General features: G+C 40.3%; 1 protein-coding gene across 50 annotated transcripts in view; it reads left to right on the top strand.

The window, feature by feature from the left end:
• Positions 1–19,525, top strand: part of MYT1L (myelin transcription factor 1 like) — a 416,618-nt gene extending 397,093 nt beyond the window's left edge. For all 50 annotated transcript variants that reach the window (XM_073001026.2, XM_078389001.1, XM_073001007.2 and 47 more), the window contains 4 exons: positions 9,064–9,155; positions 13,526–13,629; positions 16,210–16,353; positions 16,691–19,525. In XM_073001026.2, coding sequence (XP_072857127.1) covers positions 9,064–9,155; positions 13,526–13,629; positions 16,210–16,353; positions 16,691–16,831 — 481 coding nt within the window. In that variant the 3' untranslated portion in view covers positions 16,832–19,525. The remainder of the gene's footprint in view (positions 1–9,063; positions 9,156–13,525; positions 13,630–16,209; positions 16,354–16,690) is intronic.

The following is a 19,525-nucleotide window of genomic DNA, read 5'->3' as shown; positions in this document are numbered from 1 at the left end:
CTACACAATGGTGGAGGGCAGGGTTTCACTAAACTAGAGCTTACTTTTGGGGGTAGGGCTTATATTACGAGCATCCTGAAAAATCATACTAGGGTTTATTTTCAGGTTAGGTCTTATTTTCGGGAAAACAGGGTAGCAATCCTAAAATAGAAGTTATAGAACAAAATGGAATCAACTTGACCTTCAGGTTATTTTCTCTAAAGCCTTGTCAGATGAAAGATACTCCTGAATTTAAATTCAAATATTATTTTTCATTTTTAAGTCTGCAACTCCATTTGGGAATGTAAGATGGTATATTACAACTTGCTCATGACCTGAGTTAGATCCTGATGGGCTCATGTAACCGGGTCAAAGTTGACTCGGCCTCACATCCTTCTGAGGATGGTAAAATGAATATCTAGCTCATGGGGGTGGGGTGTGGGAGCATGCTCTAGCCATATGAGGCAGAACATAAATTGAAATTACTGTATATATAACCCTTGATAGCTCTTGATGCATCTACTGTTTAACAGCAGCATTTGCCCATACTTTGAAATAAAATTTCCTAGAAAAACTGAACATTTTTGATACTACCTTCTGATTCAGTTTCACCACTATATATCTGCATGCAACCTAAAAGTCTCAGAAAAGCTTGCAGATCCATTGCAAAACATTACAACACATCAGTACAGTGCCCTGCCCACCCACACAGGGGTGCCCTGCCTGCAAGCACAACCTGCCCATCCATGCACTGGAGCCCCGCCCACCTATGAGCACCCCCCACTCCCCCAACCAGTTCTCAGTTTGGAAAAGGTTGGGGACGACTGCTATGCAGAATCAAGGAGGACCAGGCTCTTTGGATTCCATGCATGGCTTCATTCTGCATAGCATCAAGCTAGTGTACAGGTTTGCTATTCATGACTTGCCAATACAAGAAATGAGATACCCCAAAGTTACACAAGAATATTAAAAAGCAGGTAGGACATCTAGCATTACCTAAAATAGCATTATTTCTATCATAGAATAGAGAGAGATCCAGGTGCTCACCTATTCCAAGCCTTTCATTTAAAAACCCTGCACTTTAAACATGCCTAGCTATCCATTCCAGTGAATCTAACAACCACTACAAGCCCAGCTAATGATTTGAACAATCAGGAAAAAACAAAAGAAAAATAGAAAATAAAGAAGTCAAAAAACGTGGTGGCACCTTAAAGACTAACTGCTATAGTTTAATGTGAGCTTTTTCCTAAAGGCAGGAAGCAGTTGAAATCAACTTCAAGTTCTAGTCTGACACACCAAGCATATATCTGCATACCTTTATTTGTCTACCTCTAAAGGAGAGAAACCAGCTTGTAATCCCAGTTTACTTGTCCAAAGATTTTTTAAACTGGAATATCTGAAACAGTCACAACACGGAACGGAATTCACTGGCATACTCTTAGAAAACCCAAAATGACATTCATACTTGGGGAAGGACAGTAAACATGGGGCCAGCCTGGCTTCCCATGGGAGGGAGTTCCAAAGTCTAGGAGAGAAGACCCTCTCCCATATCCCCACCAAATGCCCCGTGAAGGTGGTGGGAGTGAGAGAAAGGCCTTCCATGATATCTTAATATTCAGGCAGGCTCACAAAGAGAGATATAGTCCTTGAGATAGCTTGGACCCAAGCCATTTAAAGCTTTATATGTTAGAACCAGCACTTTGAATTGTGCCCAGAAACAGATCAGCAACCATCAGAGCTGCTGTAATGGGGGGTTCATGATATCATTGACCAGCCCCAGTTAATAATCTGGCTGCTGCATTTTGGACCAGCAGTTGTTTCTAGACACTTTCCAGAGTCAGCCTCAGGTAGAGTGCATTACAGTAATCCAGCCAGGCTGTAATTAAGGCATGGGTAACTAACTTGTCATACTTTAAATAGTAAGGAAATCATCCCCATCTTGGATCCACTGATACCTGATAAACCTTGGATTGTCCCAATACATAATTTATATTATGGACAAGAAGGTACAGTTACAAAAGAATATAGAGAAACAGAATGGTTTTTGCTTGTCTTATTTCTTTGTTTGTGGCAGAAGCACCAGAGTACAATTAATAAATATCTCAAATAAGTTTTGTCTAGCATAAAATTCTCCATAGTACACATCAAGGGCCATAAAGTACATTGATATAGGTGTGAAGTTGCCCATTCTTCTCTACAAAAGCCCCATTTTCTTAGCTTCATCTAAATTTGGCCAATTCCAGTCTATAGTCTGTTAAATGACTTCCAAGTAACATAGTTCTCTATGTGATGCTAGTCTTTCCTAGGGTTCCTTCTGTTTTAAGAAGTGGACAGCTTCTTCTTTCTACATTATAGTCTTGGCATTCTCTTCTGTTTCTTCAGGATTTATACAGTTGACAAAGAAGGGTATATTTTATCTCTTCTGACACAGTTGTCAGAGAAGGGTGTATTTTATCTCCCTGCCTGTTAAATCTATAAGCAGAACATAAGTATTTGTTGCTCCATAAGATGCACCTTTCCATAAGATGCACCAAATTTTTAGGAGAAGAAAACAGGAAAAAAATAATCTGGGAATTTCAGCCTGCTGGGCCAGCAGGGGTGAGGGTGGGGGAAGCCTCCAAAGGGTCCGAGAGTGCGTTCCAGGACCCTCTGGAGGCTCACCCTGCCCGCCCCCCCCCCCGCAGGGCCAGAGGGAGCGAAATCGCCACCTTCAGAGACTCTTCTGAAGCTTCCCAAGCCTCAGAAGTGTCCCGGAAGGTGCCGATTTCGCTCCATAAGATGCATACACTTTCCCCCTGACTTTTTTTTGGGGGGGGGAAGTGTGTCTTATGGAGCAAAGAATACAGTACCATACAAGTAGCTAGATTAAATTCATAGAATCATGGAATCATTGTAGGGTTGGAAGAGATCTTGGAGGTCTTCTAGTCTAACCCCCGGCCGAAGGCAGGGGACCTCATACCATCCTGGACAGATGGCTATCCAATCTTTTCTTGAAAACTTCCAGGAATAGGGCACCCGCAACAACAGGAGGCAAGCTGTTCCATTGCTTAATGGTTCTCTTTGTCAGGAAGTTCCTCCTTATTTCCAGGTTGGATCTCCCTCTGACGAGTTTCCACCCCTTGGTTCTTGTCCTGTCTTCAGGTGTGATGGAGAATAAATTGATGTGTTCTTCCCTGTGGCAACCCTTCAGATATTGGAAGACTGCCTACATGTCTCCCCTCAGCTTTCTCTTCATTAAGCGAAACATACCTATTTCTTTTAGTCGTTCTTCAGAGGATTTAGCCTCCAGTCCCCTTATCATCTTTGTTGCTCTTCTTTGCACCCCTTCCAGGGCCTCAGCATCTTTTTTTTTTTTGTATTATGGTGACCAGAACTGGACACAGCACTCCAAGTGCAGCCTGACCAGCATGGTATAGAGTAGTACTATCACTTCCCGTGTTCTTGAAACTATCCCCCTGTTGATGCAGCCTAGGACTGTGTTGGTTTTCTTGGTAGCTGCAACACACTGTTCTCATCCTTAGGCGATGGTTCACCAGGACACCTAAGTCCCTCTCACAGGTATTACGGTTGAACCTGGTACTACCTATCCTGTACCTGTGCGTCTGGGTCTCCTGCCTAAGTGCAGGACCTTACTTTTCCAGTCACTGAACTGCATATGATTGGATAGGGCCCAATGTTCAAGTCTGTCTAGAATCCTTCTGAATGTCGAATCTGTCTTCCAAAGTATTAGCAATTCCCCCCCCCCAGCTTTGTGTCATTAGCAAATTTGATGACTGCTCCTTCAGTCCCCTCATCCAGGTCATTTATGAAGTGGAAATGAAAACAGGTGAATGAAACATCAGAAATTTAAGATACCCATATGACTGTTGGACTGTTACCCATATTAACTGTTAGAGTAGTACGACAAAGGAATCAATTACCTTGTGAGGTAGTGAATGCTCCAGTGCTGGAGGCATTCGAGAGAAAATTGGGCAGCCTGCTGCCAGATCTGCTTTTATGTGATTTCCTCCATTGAGCATGGAGGTGGACTTGATGGCCTTGTAGGCCCCTTTCAGCTCCATCGTTCTATGACTCTGTGCATCCATATTACTGGCAGAAGCTGCAGTGACTTGAAATAAGTGCAGTCAAAGAAGAAAGTGGAAAAGCAAGATTTATCATTGAACTTTAAGAAGATAAAAATCATTGTTACAGAAGAATGTGTAACTGTAGTGTTGACAATGAAGAAACTGAAAATGTTAAACCATTTCTATACCCTGGCTCAATCATTAATCTAAATGGAGACGGCAGGCAAGAAATCAGAAAAGACTGAGATTTGAATGAATACTTATAAAGGTATGTCTTTGACTGACAATATTCTTCTTCTAAAGAGGCATTTACTGTCTCTCTCTGAACTAGACCTCCTTTAGTTGCTTCAGTCAACAAGAAAGGACATGGATCAAGAGTACAAGTAATCCAGACCCTCAGGCAGTGCTTATTGTCCATTACAAGCTAGAATCTGAGGTACATCTCCATGATTTGCCTGCCACTGGAGAATAGATGTGAATCTAAAGAAAATCCTTCTCTTTGACTTTTTCTTCAATGCAATGTATATTTTTTGAAATAGCCCCATCTTTCAACACTATACAGATGTAGTGATGGCAAGACAATACAGTCTCTTGGCCATCATAATGATGATAATACAGGCCTTAATATTGTATGTATAGCCATTTTCAATGAGGGCCATATGGCCACCTGGGGAGCCACAGACTGGAAACAATTCCTCACATACCACCTTATAAGGCTCATTATGTAATTTATGCAATCCTGATTCTGCCTATATTTCTTTCATATTGTGTTCATGGTCATGGGCAAAAAAAAAGGTTCAAAATGGCATCTAGCTTATGTCCAATCAAATTCCCCAGCCTTCTTCCATTATCAATCAGACAGGGAACCCACAATGCCTAGCTCACTCCCTCACACATGCATGGAGAACTATTATGTTCCCAATTCCTGTGACATCACAGGGCCCCACACCATGACTTCACAAAGACCCACCCCAGGCATTGGGCTCGAAATATGAGGGGATGGGGAAGATAATCCCGTGACAGCCCCTGACAAACAAGATAACACTTCAAAACCATTCCGGACAAAATTCTTTTATTGGTTTTGGAAAAGAGGCTAAACGGGTATCCTCAGCGGAGACAACAGCCTGTTTCAGCTCCAGCAGGATGCCTGCCTTCTGGTCCCTCGCACCCCCCTGGGGAAGAGGAAGCTTCGGGCCCTGTAAGAGAAAGAGAGAGAAAAAATAACTAAGGGGCAAGCTAATCCATTGCCATCAACCGGCTTCAACCCAGGCATATCCACCGAACAATATTCTGGCAAGAATATCCACCTGTTCATCTCTTCCACTCCGCTTCTGAAGCCAGCCTCTGCCAGCTCCTGAATGCTTGGGTTACACACATGCCCCAGCAACATCCCCACGGACTGCCAGCCAGCCTATTCACACTCTCACACACACATCAGCCACCACCACTCTGACACACACACACCTTCTCTCCACCAGCCATTCACACACATGCCCGGGCTTCCATCCACCAATATCCACCAAGTGTCCACCAGCTGCTTTCAGGAGGCTAACGTCCCCCGGCTTCATCCGCCAACCTTTGCTGGCCTCTGCCTTGCGGCTTCAGCCAGCTTCCGCAGGGAGATTCCACCAGCTTCTGTCTGCCAACGTCCACCGACTTCCCCCGGGTCCATCGCCGACATCAGCCAGTTTCAAGCCACAGATCTCTGCCAGCCTCCAGCTGTTAACTCACAAGCCCACTTAGCAAGTTCATTTGCTTTTGCCAGAGAACTTGCCTTGGGCAGAAGGGCTGGGTCCCCTCCAGCCCCTGCCGCTCTCTCGGCTGGACTGCCCTCTGGCCACTGGCCTCCTGCCCTGCCCAGCAAGCCCCTTTTATCTGCCAGCAGAGAGGTGAGGCCCCTGTGAGGTCACAAAGACCCAGGAGAAAATGGGTTGGGTTCCCAAGGTGGCAGCAGCAGCACCCTCGGGATTGGCTGAGTCCTGAAGATGATGTCAGCAGTCCCTCTGATCATGTGATTCACCCACAAAAGTTTGCATTTTGCATGAGTTTTTAAATATGTTTTTTATTAGTGGCCTATAAATGTATCCCCTGTCACCAATCCCTCTGATTATTAAATCTCCTGGCCTTCTGACAGGATTCTAGGCTGGTGCTCCAAAAAGTTATTTCCAGCATTTGCACCAAAAGGAATTTTCCTAAGCCCTGAGCTGGGGGGGTGTGAAAGTAATAAATGTACAGTATAAGGATGGGCACAGTCACACAATGCCTTTGACCCTTTTGGGGGATTGGGGGACCAGTAAGTATTTATTTGTTAATACCGCCCATAGGGGGGGGGGGGAAACAAACACCACACATTTAACTATTACAGTGCAGGAGCAGTTGTTTTTTCTAAACTAAAACCTCAGCATTCAGGTTTTAATTGCACTATTGGCACTTTGTAATAAATAAGTTGATTTTGTGTTGCATTTTGGGCACTCGGGCTGAAAAAGTTTCACCATCACTGATTTAATGGGTGGGGATGAAAGAAATCCTTCTCAAACAGTTAGGAAACTATTTAGAACCATTGTGTTGTGATAAAGGGCCGTTCTAATAGGTTTTCAGCACCTGCAAAGAAGTCCTTATACTGTACTTTGAACCTCAGTAGGTCATATGATGTGCTTTATTCCCATAAATTGATAAGAGCATATGGCAAGAAGGTCATATGGGATCCATGGAAATTGCTTTCCACGTGTAATTATCTGATGGGCTCTGATGTCATCACAGTTTCTGTGGTACTTTGGTCTGAAAAGACCCACCTTTCTGGCACTTGCCAAGACCCAAACTTGAAAGAAAAAGCATTGCCTAGTATGTCACTGAACGGAAGTGTGCTGTGTATTGCAATGTGCCTGTCCTGTTAGATAGCTTTAGATGTTTGATATGCCACATTTATCAGTCAGTGTGATAAATCCTTTCACAATATTATTTGTGCTGTCTGCTGATGCTTACTAACAAAGAAAAGAAAGAACTTAGCTCACCTTGATGCTTAGGTCCTGGACAAACCATGTGAATATTTCTTCTAGCGCATACGAACTGTAAAGCTGTGCGTCTTTGCAAAAGCCAACATAAGGTTTACCAGGCATTAGAGCTTTTAAAAATGAGCTAAAGTAGGATTACAGACTAATCCTACTTGTAACTTGAGACCTATGACTCAGGAGAGTTATAAAGGCTTTCTATCTGATGTGAGATGATGCATATTATCCTATCACAGCCACCAAATAATCTGGTGAAACATTATTTCTCTTGAATGGAATTATTTTTAGAACAATAGATTACTTCAGGGAGCTGAGAAAGTTCTGCTTTTAATTTCTTATGCACCAAAGGCAATTTATTCAAACATTCTGTTCAAAGTGAATGCATTATTGTTTATTTTCTCTTTGCCTAGTCTCATATTATTCCACTCACATTTTTCATTAAGTACAGTTGTTTCATGAAGCAAACATCCTTTGTCCACTTTTGTAATGGTTTCTTGCTATATATATTTTTAAGACACCTTGGGCAAATTTACACTACAGACTGGTTTATTCCTCATGGGACCCTGCCAAAATACAAAACTGTATTTTGTCAGGTAGAAGAGATCTATCAGAAAGGCTTTAATGCACCTTACTTCACTGTGATTCCCAGAGGCCTTTATATAAGTTACAATAGTTATGCTAGCATAAATCCAGTTCACATACAGTGTATATGCAAGCCACTTTCTGCATTCTTGCACACACATATGTTTTGACACTTCTCTCTTTTAATAACATTAGTCTAGTATTCTTTGCTGCTGCACGTCAAACAAAAAAAAAATAAGCTTTCCCAGTTCAGCCCTTGAGCAAAGCAGCAAAAACTCTTCTCTATTGGTCTGATTGTACATTTACTCTGATGGCCTGTTGCTGCTACTAACATTATCCACATTTTCTCCAGTTCCCAAGATCCCTGCCTTCCATTGACCCAGAATCTGCAGCCAGATTTAAACTAGTTGATATTCCTGCTGATGTGAATGGAATGAAATCACCTTAAACACTCAACAGAGAAAAATCACCTTAAACTAGAAAACATATCAATTGTTTTTTAATAAAAGCCAAGTTTTTAATTCAGCTTTCTCATTTATTTTTCTGGAGGTAATTTGAAAACACAATTCTAGTTATTGGTTTTGTTGCCATGGAGAATACATATTGCCACAAAAGGACATATGTTTGTGTATTTGTAGTTGCATAATCCTATAGATCAAAAAAGTGGAAAGAAGAAAATAGGTACATGCATAAAACTTGCTGCCATGCTTGTCCTCCCAGCTGCCTTTTAAATTTTCCTGTCTTTAGTACTAAGTTCCAGAATCCTGCCACACATTAACAGGGCAGAAAACATAGCTGACATAATAATGCTGGATCCAAGCAGAGATCAAAATATGAGCATATGGCATTTCTGCTTGTGCAGTGAGTTACTATTTCCCTGTGTACACTGGGAAAATGTCAAGTTGCTCACACTACACTAGGTTTTACCAGTGGTTTGTCAGAGGAGCATCCAGGCCAAAATCTGCAAATGACTAAGTGTGTTTCTCATGCACCTGTGACAGAAAAAACCTGCCATATTGCATTTCTTTATCAGAGGAAAGAGATGGGGTGTATTTTATCAATGTATATTCTTGAGGAATTACATTTCCATTAAGAAGAGCTCCGTAGTTATAGTGAGGGGTCACAAATCTACAATAACATATCAGAATAAAGTAAAATAATTTTCTTCCTAGCTACTGTGCTTTCTGATTACTGTTCACACATGCAATAGGTATTATCAAATACATATATTGTTTGTGCATATAAATTGGGACTTGAGAGTATTTAACACAAAAGAAAAGACTTGACTGAGAATAGTTGCTCATTCAGAGATTAACATCTTTTCAGTGGTCCTTGAAACTGCTTGGTATTTCCATGGTTGTATTAGTGGAAAGATTTATCACTAAAGGTCTGTTAGGATTAATAGCTCTTTCCTTGTTTATTGTCTACAGTCTATCAGGATGCCCCAGAGCTACATCAGCAATGAAGAGAGCAAAGCTGTCGGGAGAACAAATGCTTACAATAAAGCAGCGGGCTAGCAATGGTAAATAGTTAATTGTTCTGAATGAAATGAGACTGAAATACTACTGTTACTTCACTCTTGACTATGAGAGTAATTTACTCAATATGGTATATTATTGAGTCCTCCTAAACACAATTTTAGAGTCCTTGTAGAAAATGTCATTGCAGCACAATGCACAATAGTGTGCTCTGCTGCTGCTATTGTTATTACATGGATTCTGGTGCCAGCAGCAGACTTTCACAATAGAGAAAGTCTACACTTGTACTCTGAGCTGAGCTGAAGCAGTCAAGTGAAAACCAGTATGCAGTGTAATTTTGTGCACTTCGAGGACGTGATCAGATGGCAGTATAGGATCACACTGGATTGTGCAGGAAAGGGTTGCTTTACTGAATGCAATCTTCTTTAAAGTGACTCTTCTGTGCACACCCAGTTTGGTCCTGATTGCTTCAGTTTAACTCCAAAAAGAGTAACTCTGCTACTGAACCAGTCATGAGCTATGTCGCTGTCTGATCCCACCTTCACTCAGAAGGAAGTTCCACCAGCCTTAATCTTATTGCTAGACCTATTGAATCTGTTATTGAAAAATCACTCAACAGAATATGGTAAACAGAATATTGATTCTAGTTGGGTCTAGCAGTAAGATTCTGACCATTGTGTTCACTAGAGCCTACCCCAAGGAACATGGTGGCACTGCGGCTTAAACCACAGAAGCCTCTGTGCTGCAAGGTCGGAAGACCAGCAGTCGTAAGATCGAATCCACACCACAGAGTGAGCGCCAATCGCTTGTCCCAGCTCCTGCCAACCTAGCAGTTCAAAAACATGTAAAAATGCGAGTAGATAAATAGGTACCATTATGGTGGGAAGGTAACCACGTTCTGTGTCTAGTTGCGTTGGCCACGTGACCACGGAAATTGTCTACGGACAAACGCTGGCTCTATGGTTTGGAAACAGGGATGAGCACCGGGTCCTAGAGTAGGACACGACTGGACTAAATGTCAAGGGGAACCTCTACCTTACCCCAAGGAAATTTGGCACTTACCTTGCTTTGAAATTCTGCAAACCACCAGAATCACCAGAGTGCTTCTCTATCTAAAATCAAGATTTGTTGTGGCACTTTTATCTGTCCCATTGCACAATGGCCAAATCCTCTCACCTAGCTTAAATAGGTATGGTAGTAACATCATGACTTTTGGAGGTGAATTGCCATACATAACAAAATTACTGCAGACGTATGAAAATGAAGTCATATGGCTCAGCATGCAATTAATAGCATCTATGGTGATCTCTAAACCTGGGCAGTTTGTCTTCAAAAGTTACATCTTTTGCATAGCTACACAAGAAGATCTGGACATATCAAAGGACTCAGTAGACATAACACATTGGTAAAAAGTAATGGAAAGAAAAAAGGGCAAAATATTATAGCAATTTAGAGAATAACTAATCTATTTCAGCATGAGGTTTCATGGATCAAAGTAAAATTCTTGAGAAACAGAAATGCAAATATATATCCCTTGTGTTTATTCCAGGTTGTTGAGTAGAGATGGGCATGAACCACTAAGCCGGTACTGTAGTTTGTTCCAGTTCATCCTTTGGCGGAACAGATGTTCGGCACTTCCCAACCCCTCCTCTGGTAGGCGCCCATTCAGAGGCAGGGCAGAGAAGCCAAGATACTGCCTCTTATTGGGTGCCCACCAGAGGAGGTGGGGCCGAGAAGCGCCAAATGCCTGCTTGGATGAAGGACCAACTGGCATGAGCCACTAGTTTGGTGAATCATGCTCATCTCTAGTAGTGAGATTCATGTCCAAGTGATGGTACCAATAATAGACAAAGTGACAATGCTTCATTAACAGAGGAATCAAGCTGGTAGTTAGCAGATCCTAGTCAGTGTGATTAGACCCAGCTGTCACAGAAATGCTAGGAGTTGTTTCTGAGGCACAGGTCAGAATCTGTTAAGGGTATGGTATACTAAGATATCTACTGAGACCCTTAAAAATGTTCCCGAAATTTTTTATGTAGCCAGTTTGTTGTCTTCCCCTCAAATCCCCTGTTGTAATTCTCTTTTTCAACAGTAGCCACTTTGAGATTGATACCAGAGTGTCCTAGGAGGCTGAAGTGTTCTGAAACTGACTTCTCTGTGTAGCCATTCCTGATGTCAGATTTGTGTCCATTCATTCATTTGCTCAGGAATTGTCCTGTTGGTCCTATGTAGAAAGCAGGGGGCACTGCTGGCCAAAGATGACATAAATCACATGAGAGGATTAACATGTAAATGAGTGCCTTATGTTGTGGCTGACATTGCTGGGGCCCTTGATGGTGCTGCCATCTTACTTATGGGGAGCAACAAGCATTTAGGTTTGTGTCAGGGTATTCTTCTTGTCTTCATCTACTTGTTGTGTTGCCTGTTGTGTGCTAGTTGTTTAAGGTTGGGGTGTTGTCTGTAGATAAGTAAAGGCCAGCCCCCTAAAGCCTGGGAGGTATTATTGTCCAGAATAGGCAGTAGGTAATCGATGGTACATCTCAGCATACAGTTAGCAGCTATACTGTAGGTAACTGCTCTGTACTGGGTCTGTCTTGTAGCAGATTCCTGGGTGCCAGTCTAGCTCTGCTAATTTGCTTTTCTAACACTTTTAATATGGGTATATATTACACCCAAATACCAATATGGGTATACTATATACCAATAACCATTTTAATGGGTATTGTAGCTTAAGAAATGCCTACACTAACTCTATGAGTTTTGAGCTTCTGTCCTGTGGTTCTGAGCAAATCTGGTTACATCAGAGAGCTTGACTGCAGACAATAGGCTTGATGTTGTGTTCTAGGTGGAAGCTGGAGGCATATAGATATGTGTAACAATAGGTGAGTTTCTGATAAAACATAGCATTGATATGTCCCTTGTGCAATTGCATTCAGAAAGTGTACTTTTTGTGTGGACTTGTTGAGGCTTAGATTGATGGAAAGATGAAAATTATTGGCATCCTGGTGGCATTCCTCCATCGATTCCTTGACATGAGTGCAGATTATGAAAAATGTTGTCAGTGAATCTCAGATACAGGAGAAGCTTCTGGGTACAGGATGTGAGAAATGTTTTCCAGGTCAACCATAAATATATTTGTGTACTGCAGAGCCATACATGTGCCCATAGCTGTGCTATTGATCTGGAATTGTCTCTTACTGACAAAGGTGGAATAGTCATGTGTGAGAAGAAATTCCAGGATGTGAATTCTAGGAATGAGGGATGTGAACTCGGCTGTTGTTTGAACCATGATTTTAGCAAGGACCAAACTACAGGTCTAGATAAGTAACTGAACTGCGGTTTCCAAAGTTCAGATTTCACAGAGAATCCAATTTGTTGAAAAGATGAAGCATACATTTCTGATCATATCTGATATCTGGAAAAAGTACCAAGGGAGAAGAGAAGGATATGAGCTCATGACATGCATCATTTATTTATTTATTTATTCATTCGTTTGTTTGTTTGTTTGTTTGTTAGATTTATAGCCCGTATCGACTACTCTGGGCAGGTAACAACATATCAAATCTAATACAATTTAAAATCATATCAACGTTTTACTAAAAAAAGAAACCACAATAATCCAGATGGGGAAAAGGCACAGAGAACAAAATCAGGTGGTGGATGGAGGAAAAGCTTGCTTAAAAAGCCAAGTTTTCAGTTGCCGTTTGAAGATGCCCAGGGAAGGGGCAATACGGATCTCAGGAGGGAGGCTATTCCAAAGACGAGGAGCCACCACCGAGAAGGCCCAGTTTCTCATTTTTTCCTTCCGGGCCTCCCTTGGCGTTAGGCTCTTCAGTCTCACCTCCTGGCTAGGTCGAGTGATACGGGTAGACCTAGGTGGGAAAAGGCATTCTGTCAGGTAACCAGGCCCTAAACCGTTTAGGGCTTTATACGTAAGCATTAAAACTTTGAAATCTACGTGGAACCGAACGGGCAGCCATTGCAAGGCGGCAAGAGTGGGAGTAATATGTTGATATTTCCTTACCGCAGTACGAAGTCTGGCCGCTGCATTCTGGACCATCTGGAGTTTCTGCATAGTTCTCAAAGGCAGCCCCACATAGAGAGCATTACAGTGGTCTAATCTCGAGATTATGGTTGCATGGACCAGAGTCTAGCAATAAATTCCACTGTGGCTGAACTGGACCATAGACCCTGTTACACTGATTTATTCATCATCTGTTTTAATCCTTCCCAGTGCTTCCTCTTTCTTTAGAAGAAATTGTTATGAAGTTTTTTAAAAACAACAACAACAACAACAACAACAGAATAGCTGTACAATATCTTTTACTGAGGAGCTGCCCATCTGGAAGCAGTCTCAGTTGCCTAACTCACATTGGTAGGTTCTGTATTTCAATGTCTTCTTTTCATTGCACAGGTATAGAAAATGATGAAGAAATTAAACAGTTAGATGAAGAAATAAAAGAACTAAATGAATCCAACTCCCAGATGGAAGCTGATATGATTAAACTCCGAACTCAGGTAACAGTTTGACAAAGTCCTAAATTCATTTGCTTTTTACTTGATATGTATATGTGTGTGTTCGTCAAAATCCTGTTGGTTACACCACAAGCAAGGTTACACTATCAGGTCAATAAGGATTTTGTTATGTACAGTGGCATTGTGAGACAAGCAGGATGCTCAAAGCCAAACAGATGATAGGACAGGTAACCTCCTGGGAGACAAAATAGGAATTCAAGCACAACTGAAAAATGTGTCTGTTTCCTCCAACAGCCATTATCTTGGCACTATCGGGGGAAATGGCTGCTGCAGCAGATGCACATAAGCTGCCGCTCTCTCTCGCTCTCTCTCTTTCAGGTCTGATAGCTAGTGGCAAGCAAGAGAGTGCACAGTGGGAGCAAGGGTGTTTATGAGCTTCTGCAGTCCTCCTATGCTTATATGTTCCAGTTGTCCCATGTGTTTCCTACAGTAATTGCTCCTCATTCTCAAATGTTTGCTCCATTTTTTTAAATTGAAGCAATAGCTGCTTCAGGTCCTGTTGATAGGAACAGAGAAGAGGAGGATGGCAAGAATCAGACCACTAGTTCCTCCAGGAAAGCTGATTTTGTGTCCTGTTGTCACAGAAAATCATTTGCAGAAATGGGTCAGAATTAAAGTATAATTTTCTAAAGAGAATAGTGGTCATGAACTAATCCAAAGTAAGATTATCTCTGGGGCAAATTTTATACCATGAATACTCCACCAATAGTTATTAAATGCTGGCAATCATTCTGCAACAAAGTGGAGCAAACCTGATGCATTGCCTGATTACCATCTTTCGATTATGTACAGGAATGCATGTAGCACAAAAAGAACTCTTATTTAGGACTGTGTGACTTTAGTGGAAGTCTAAGGCTCAGTTAACACACAGGCTGAAATCCTATTGCTTAGGGTAGTAAGTTGCACTTGAGTAGGTGTACTGACATGGTGGCGCTGTGAGTTAAACCACAGAAGCCTCTGTGCTGCAGAGTCAGAAGACCAAGCAGTCGTAAGATTGAATCCACGCGACGGAGTGAGCTCCCGTTGCTTATCCCAGCTCCTGCCAACCTAGCAGTTCGAAATCATGTAAAAATGCGAGTAGATAAACAGGTACCACTACGGTGGGAAGGTCACAGCGTTCCCTGTCTAGTTACGTTGGCCACATGACCATGGAAATTGTCCATGGAAACACTGGCTCTTCAGCTTAGAGACGGCGATGAGCACCGCACCCTAGAGTCGGACACGATTGGACTAAATGTCAGTGGGAACCTTCACCTAGGTGTATTGAATCAGTGACTATTTGGAATCAACTCCTCTGTGTGTTCCACTTTTTCAAATGGGCCTACTCTGGTTGCAATATATTATACTAAAATAAGTTGCAACTAGAGTAAACCCATTTGAATAAATGTAACCTACAGTAGAATTGACTTTTCAAACCACCCAGTGATTCAATGTGCCTATTCTAGTGTGACTTACTGTGCTAAGCCAACAGGATTTCGGCAATACAGGCCAAAATCCTTTTAGTTACACTTTGCTGATATATCATATAATTAGTGTAAATCTAGGTGGCAAATTGCTGCAACCTAGAAAATGATTTTATGCATTTGCTGTGGAGTGCCAGCAACAGCAAATGCCTATGCTAACCTCTTATCTTCTGGCAATTCATCAACAAGATTTACAGCAGTTGTGTTAGGCCAGGAGAACGTGAGAAGGAAGGACTCTGAGGTAGTAGACTAGACTGTAAACTTTCAAGTTGTATGTACACGAATCACATGTTAAATGCTGTTTGTTTTACAAAAGAGAAGAATATGTAGTGATTTGTTGGTGTACCAGTTGTTGTTACTTGAAGTGACATTTTTACATGGGAAAATGATTTTAAAATCATTTTTATCATGCTTACTAAAAAGGCATGGTGGGCCAATTCTGATGTCTCCTGAAATGGTACAGCGTACTCTTATTATTTGAGGAGTCATCATACAAATATGTGGTTTTTTAAAAAATAATTATAGATTTTTTGAAAAATGTGGGAAGTGCATAAACTTTAAATGCAGTGTTTTTGTTAGCACATCTGATGAGGTATTCTGACGACTTATAGAGAGCAGCATTGACAAATAAGAAAATCCCAGATTATTCAGTGCTGGCAGTGATACAGGCAGCTTTTAGACTGATAACATTTTAAAATTTGAATTGATATTTAATGCAAGCAAAATGAACGTTCAATCTTCTGAACCTAACAGCTTGCATCCAGAGTTAAATTCTTCTAACAGGATGTTCCTGCTGGAAGGAGGACGATATGATGTTGACACTTTCCTGCTTCCCCTCTAGCTGACTGTCTTGAAAAACTGCCCTAGAGATTTGAGAGACTGGTGACTATTCTGGAAGAAAGCCTTAGGGCTGCAGTGGAGGGGGCGGGGTTAGAGAATAAGTGGGAGATCCTGCTGGTTCCCATTGCACCTGTGAAGAAGTATGAACCTCCATTCACAGAAAAGGTGGTACCAATCCAGTCCTGTGTTCTTACTGACAGTTTTCACTTTTAAAATGACCAGTCATGTATTAGATTGCACATTATTGTTTTCCTTTTAGATCACTACAATGGAGAGCAACCTGAAGACGATAGAAGAGGAAAACAAAGTTATTGAACAACAAAACGAGTCTCTTCTTCACGAATTGGCCAATTTAAGCCAATCTTTAATTCATAGTCTAGCTAATATCCAGCTACCACATATGGTAAGTGACTAAGGGTGCAAGTAAAGGAGTTTGGCAGTCTTCTTCACCTCATACAGTAGATATCTTTTTGTCTTTATGTTTATGACTCCTGAACCAGATGGAGATTTGCGCTATCAACCCTGAAACCATAAAGATAAATTTAACTACTAAAAAGGCATGGTGGGCCAATTCTGGTGTCTCCTGTAAAATTAAGTAAGCTCTGAACTAGGCCTTTTAATGTGCTAAGAAAATGGTGTCAGTGTACTTTCATAGTTTTGCTTTTGCTTTTGTTTTGCATAAATGAATATCTGTTAAACAAATAGAAGTTGTATATGAACTACTATTTAATATCTCGTAGGAACCAATCAATGAACAAAATTTTGATGCTTACGTGACCACTTTGACGGACATGTATACAAATCAAGATCGTTATCAGAGTCCTGAAAATAAAGCCCTACTGGAAAATATAAAGCAGGCTGTGAGAGGAATTCAGGTGTGAACAGCTGCTGTAGTGGAGAAAAATCTTATCTTTTAAAAAAGATGCCTCTTGTTTTTTGCTGCTGTAATTTACCAGAAAGTGTTATATATTTCTTTCTGTTTGAAACAGTGTTATGCTTACAAGACTTCATAATAATTTTATGTCTTGCTTTAAAGATAGTAACTGCAGAATAGTTTTTTGAATACATTCACATTTTGTACGTTTTCATATAAGCTGACATAGTGTGATATGCCATGTAATGTTTATAGCTGCTAATGTATGCACATTTTTTGGGGTAAATATATTTCTGAAGAGGTAAGCTGATCAAAATAAATAGAGTGTAAATTCTTTTTAATGCTTCAGTGATTAAATGTTTTAGTATTTTGAACGGAAATGGACAAAAAAGAAAAAGAAAAAAAGAAAACCCGCTTTGAATGACAATGTTGCAGTCTGCGGCCACTTTTTAAACACTCTCATTTTGTCTCATGCTGGAGGATTTTATGAGATTTAAGAAATTTGTGTGCATATTGTTTCATAGCAAGAATTGGTTGCAAAAATGCTTTATTTTTGAACAATGCTTAAAAATATTGTGTGATTTTTGTTTCCAGAGGATGGTATGTGATGGGGCAATAAAAAAAGAGGGGGGTCTTTTTGGAATTCCAAGTAAAGGGCATGAATTAGATGTGAGTAATTTATTGTAAGACAACATCAAGCCATGGAACCTTGACAGAAGATTCAAAGCAGCTTAAACAGCACTTTTAAATTAACTTCTAAGCATTACACAGTATGAATATGGGAACTTGACAGGAGCTCTATGAGAGGTGGACAACACGAAGATTTCAGCTTTTCTTTTCAAATACACTTTGGAGCCAACATCCTCTTATCTCTCCAGAACTCTTTAAAAGTGTCCATATGAGTTATATGTTACAGCACCGTAGTTCATCTTTTCAGAAGTTCAGTTCTTCTTAAGGCAAAAAGGCAATAGTTTAAAAGAAATATTGCCTTTTTAAAAAGTTTTAATTTGGGAATGAGCCTAAAAGTTTTATCATTACAGCACTTACTGGCCTGGATTCATTGCTACTTTGGGTAGGAAATGGAATACAGTTCAGTTGATCCGATCTTTTCAATTTGTTCCCTTTTTTAACTATTTAGGTTCTGTTTTTTTTGTTGGCAAACGATCATTATTACTGTGGCATTTCCATATGCTATTTATTTGTTCTACTGTTTCCTATTGCAAAAAAATGAATGCAATCAAAAATTTTAATGTAACTAAATATACTTTGGCACTTTTTGCTTTAAATTGCATCATTTCAAGCTAAAAATATGTATTGTACTTTTCAGATTTGATTGTTCTTTCTTCAAAATAACTGCACTATATGTATGCATAAGACCACTTTTTCTTGCAACATTTTTGTTTTCCATTTAAAGTAGTAATTTGGATGGTGTGTTGTGTTTGTTGGATGTTGAATTAATTTGAATTTGATAGCATATCTTTTCCTTCCATGTCTTGATGTTATGCAGAAAGTACAAAAGTACTTTAAAAATTTTTGTTATGAAAAAGGTGGGTTTTGTAAAAAAATAATAATAATAAAATAAAATATTTTTAGCAGAACAGGACTTACAGGGTCATTGTCCCCACAATGTGCCAGTTGACTATTTGCACTTACCTTGCCCTATATATCCATACGGAGGTGTGCAATTTATTGTGTCATTTAGCTTTGTGACACTAAATTTGAACAAATTAGAGTGGAAGCCAATGTGGCTAATCCAGTAATATTGCTAAGGGGAGACTACAGGGATCTCACAACAAATATTCTGATACAATACTCAACCTCGGTATATATATATGTATAAATATATGTATATCCCAGCGGCACTTTATACTATTCACTGTACAAAAAGCTTACAGTTTTCCACGAGGACTTTAATAACTAGCTGGGAAAAGATTATGTAATTACTTTGGGGCTCTGCAGTATCTTCTCTGTATAGTGCCCTCCTTTCTGTTGTGCTATTAGTTGTAGCTGCCATGCTCAGAATTGCCTTTTTGAGAGCTGAAGCAAGGTGCTTGTCGTTCACCTTCTGCCATATATATTGTACTTTTGCCCTAGCCTCCTTTTAGGGCTCTCATTGTTCATACTGGCATATGCATTTTCCCACTGCATTGTGTCTGCAGCTTCTTTGCCAATGTAGTAACGCTTTCTGTAGAGTAATAGATAGTATCAGTTTTGGATTCTTATTGTTATCACCTATGTACAATGGAAAAGGGATTTTAAGCACAAATCCGCGCTATTCATCTAATGTTGGTACATAATATCAAATCAAAAGTTATCTGTGACTATTATATAGGGATCACAAAAGTGTCACATATTAGAATGCTGACCTTTCATCTGAAATTATTGTGAGTCATCAGAGTTTATTTATTCTAACTTATTGTTCATTTTCATTTCTAAGTTTAATTTAAGTGATCATTTATTAAGAAAGAATTTTGTATAAACTACTTATTGTGCTCTCTGTGGAACTGAGGTTTGATTTATTTTTGTACTACACGGCATGGGTTTGTTGACATTTTAATTTTGCTATAAATGTGTGAAATCACAAGTTGCTGTGATAACTTCATTTTTAAATTGTGAAATTTGTACAAATTTTGTCATGCTGGATGTGAACACATCTTACTCTAAATAAATAAATAAATAAAAATGTGTTGCCACATTCGTA

This window comes from Pogona vitticeps, chromosome 1 (genome assembly GCF_051106095.1).
Source record: "Pogona vitticeps strain Pit_001003342236 chromosome 1, PviZW2.1, whole genome shotgun sequence".
NCBI lineage: Eukaryota > Metazoa > Chordata > Lepidosauria > Squamata > Agamidae > Pogona > Pogona vitticeps.
Note: the sequence above shows the minus strand (reverse complement) of the source record. Positions and strands in the feature narration are given on the sequence as shown.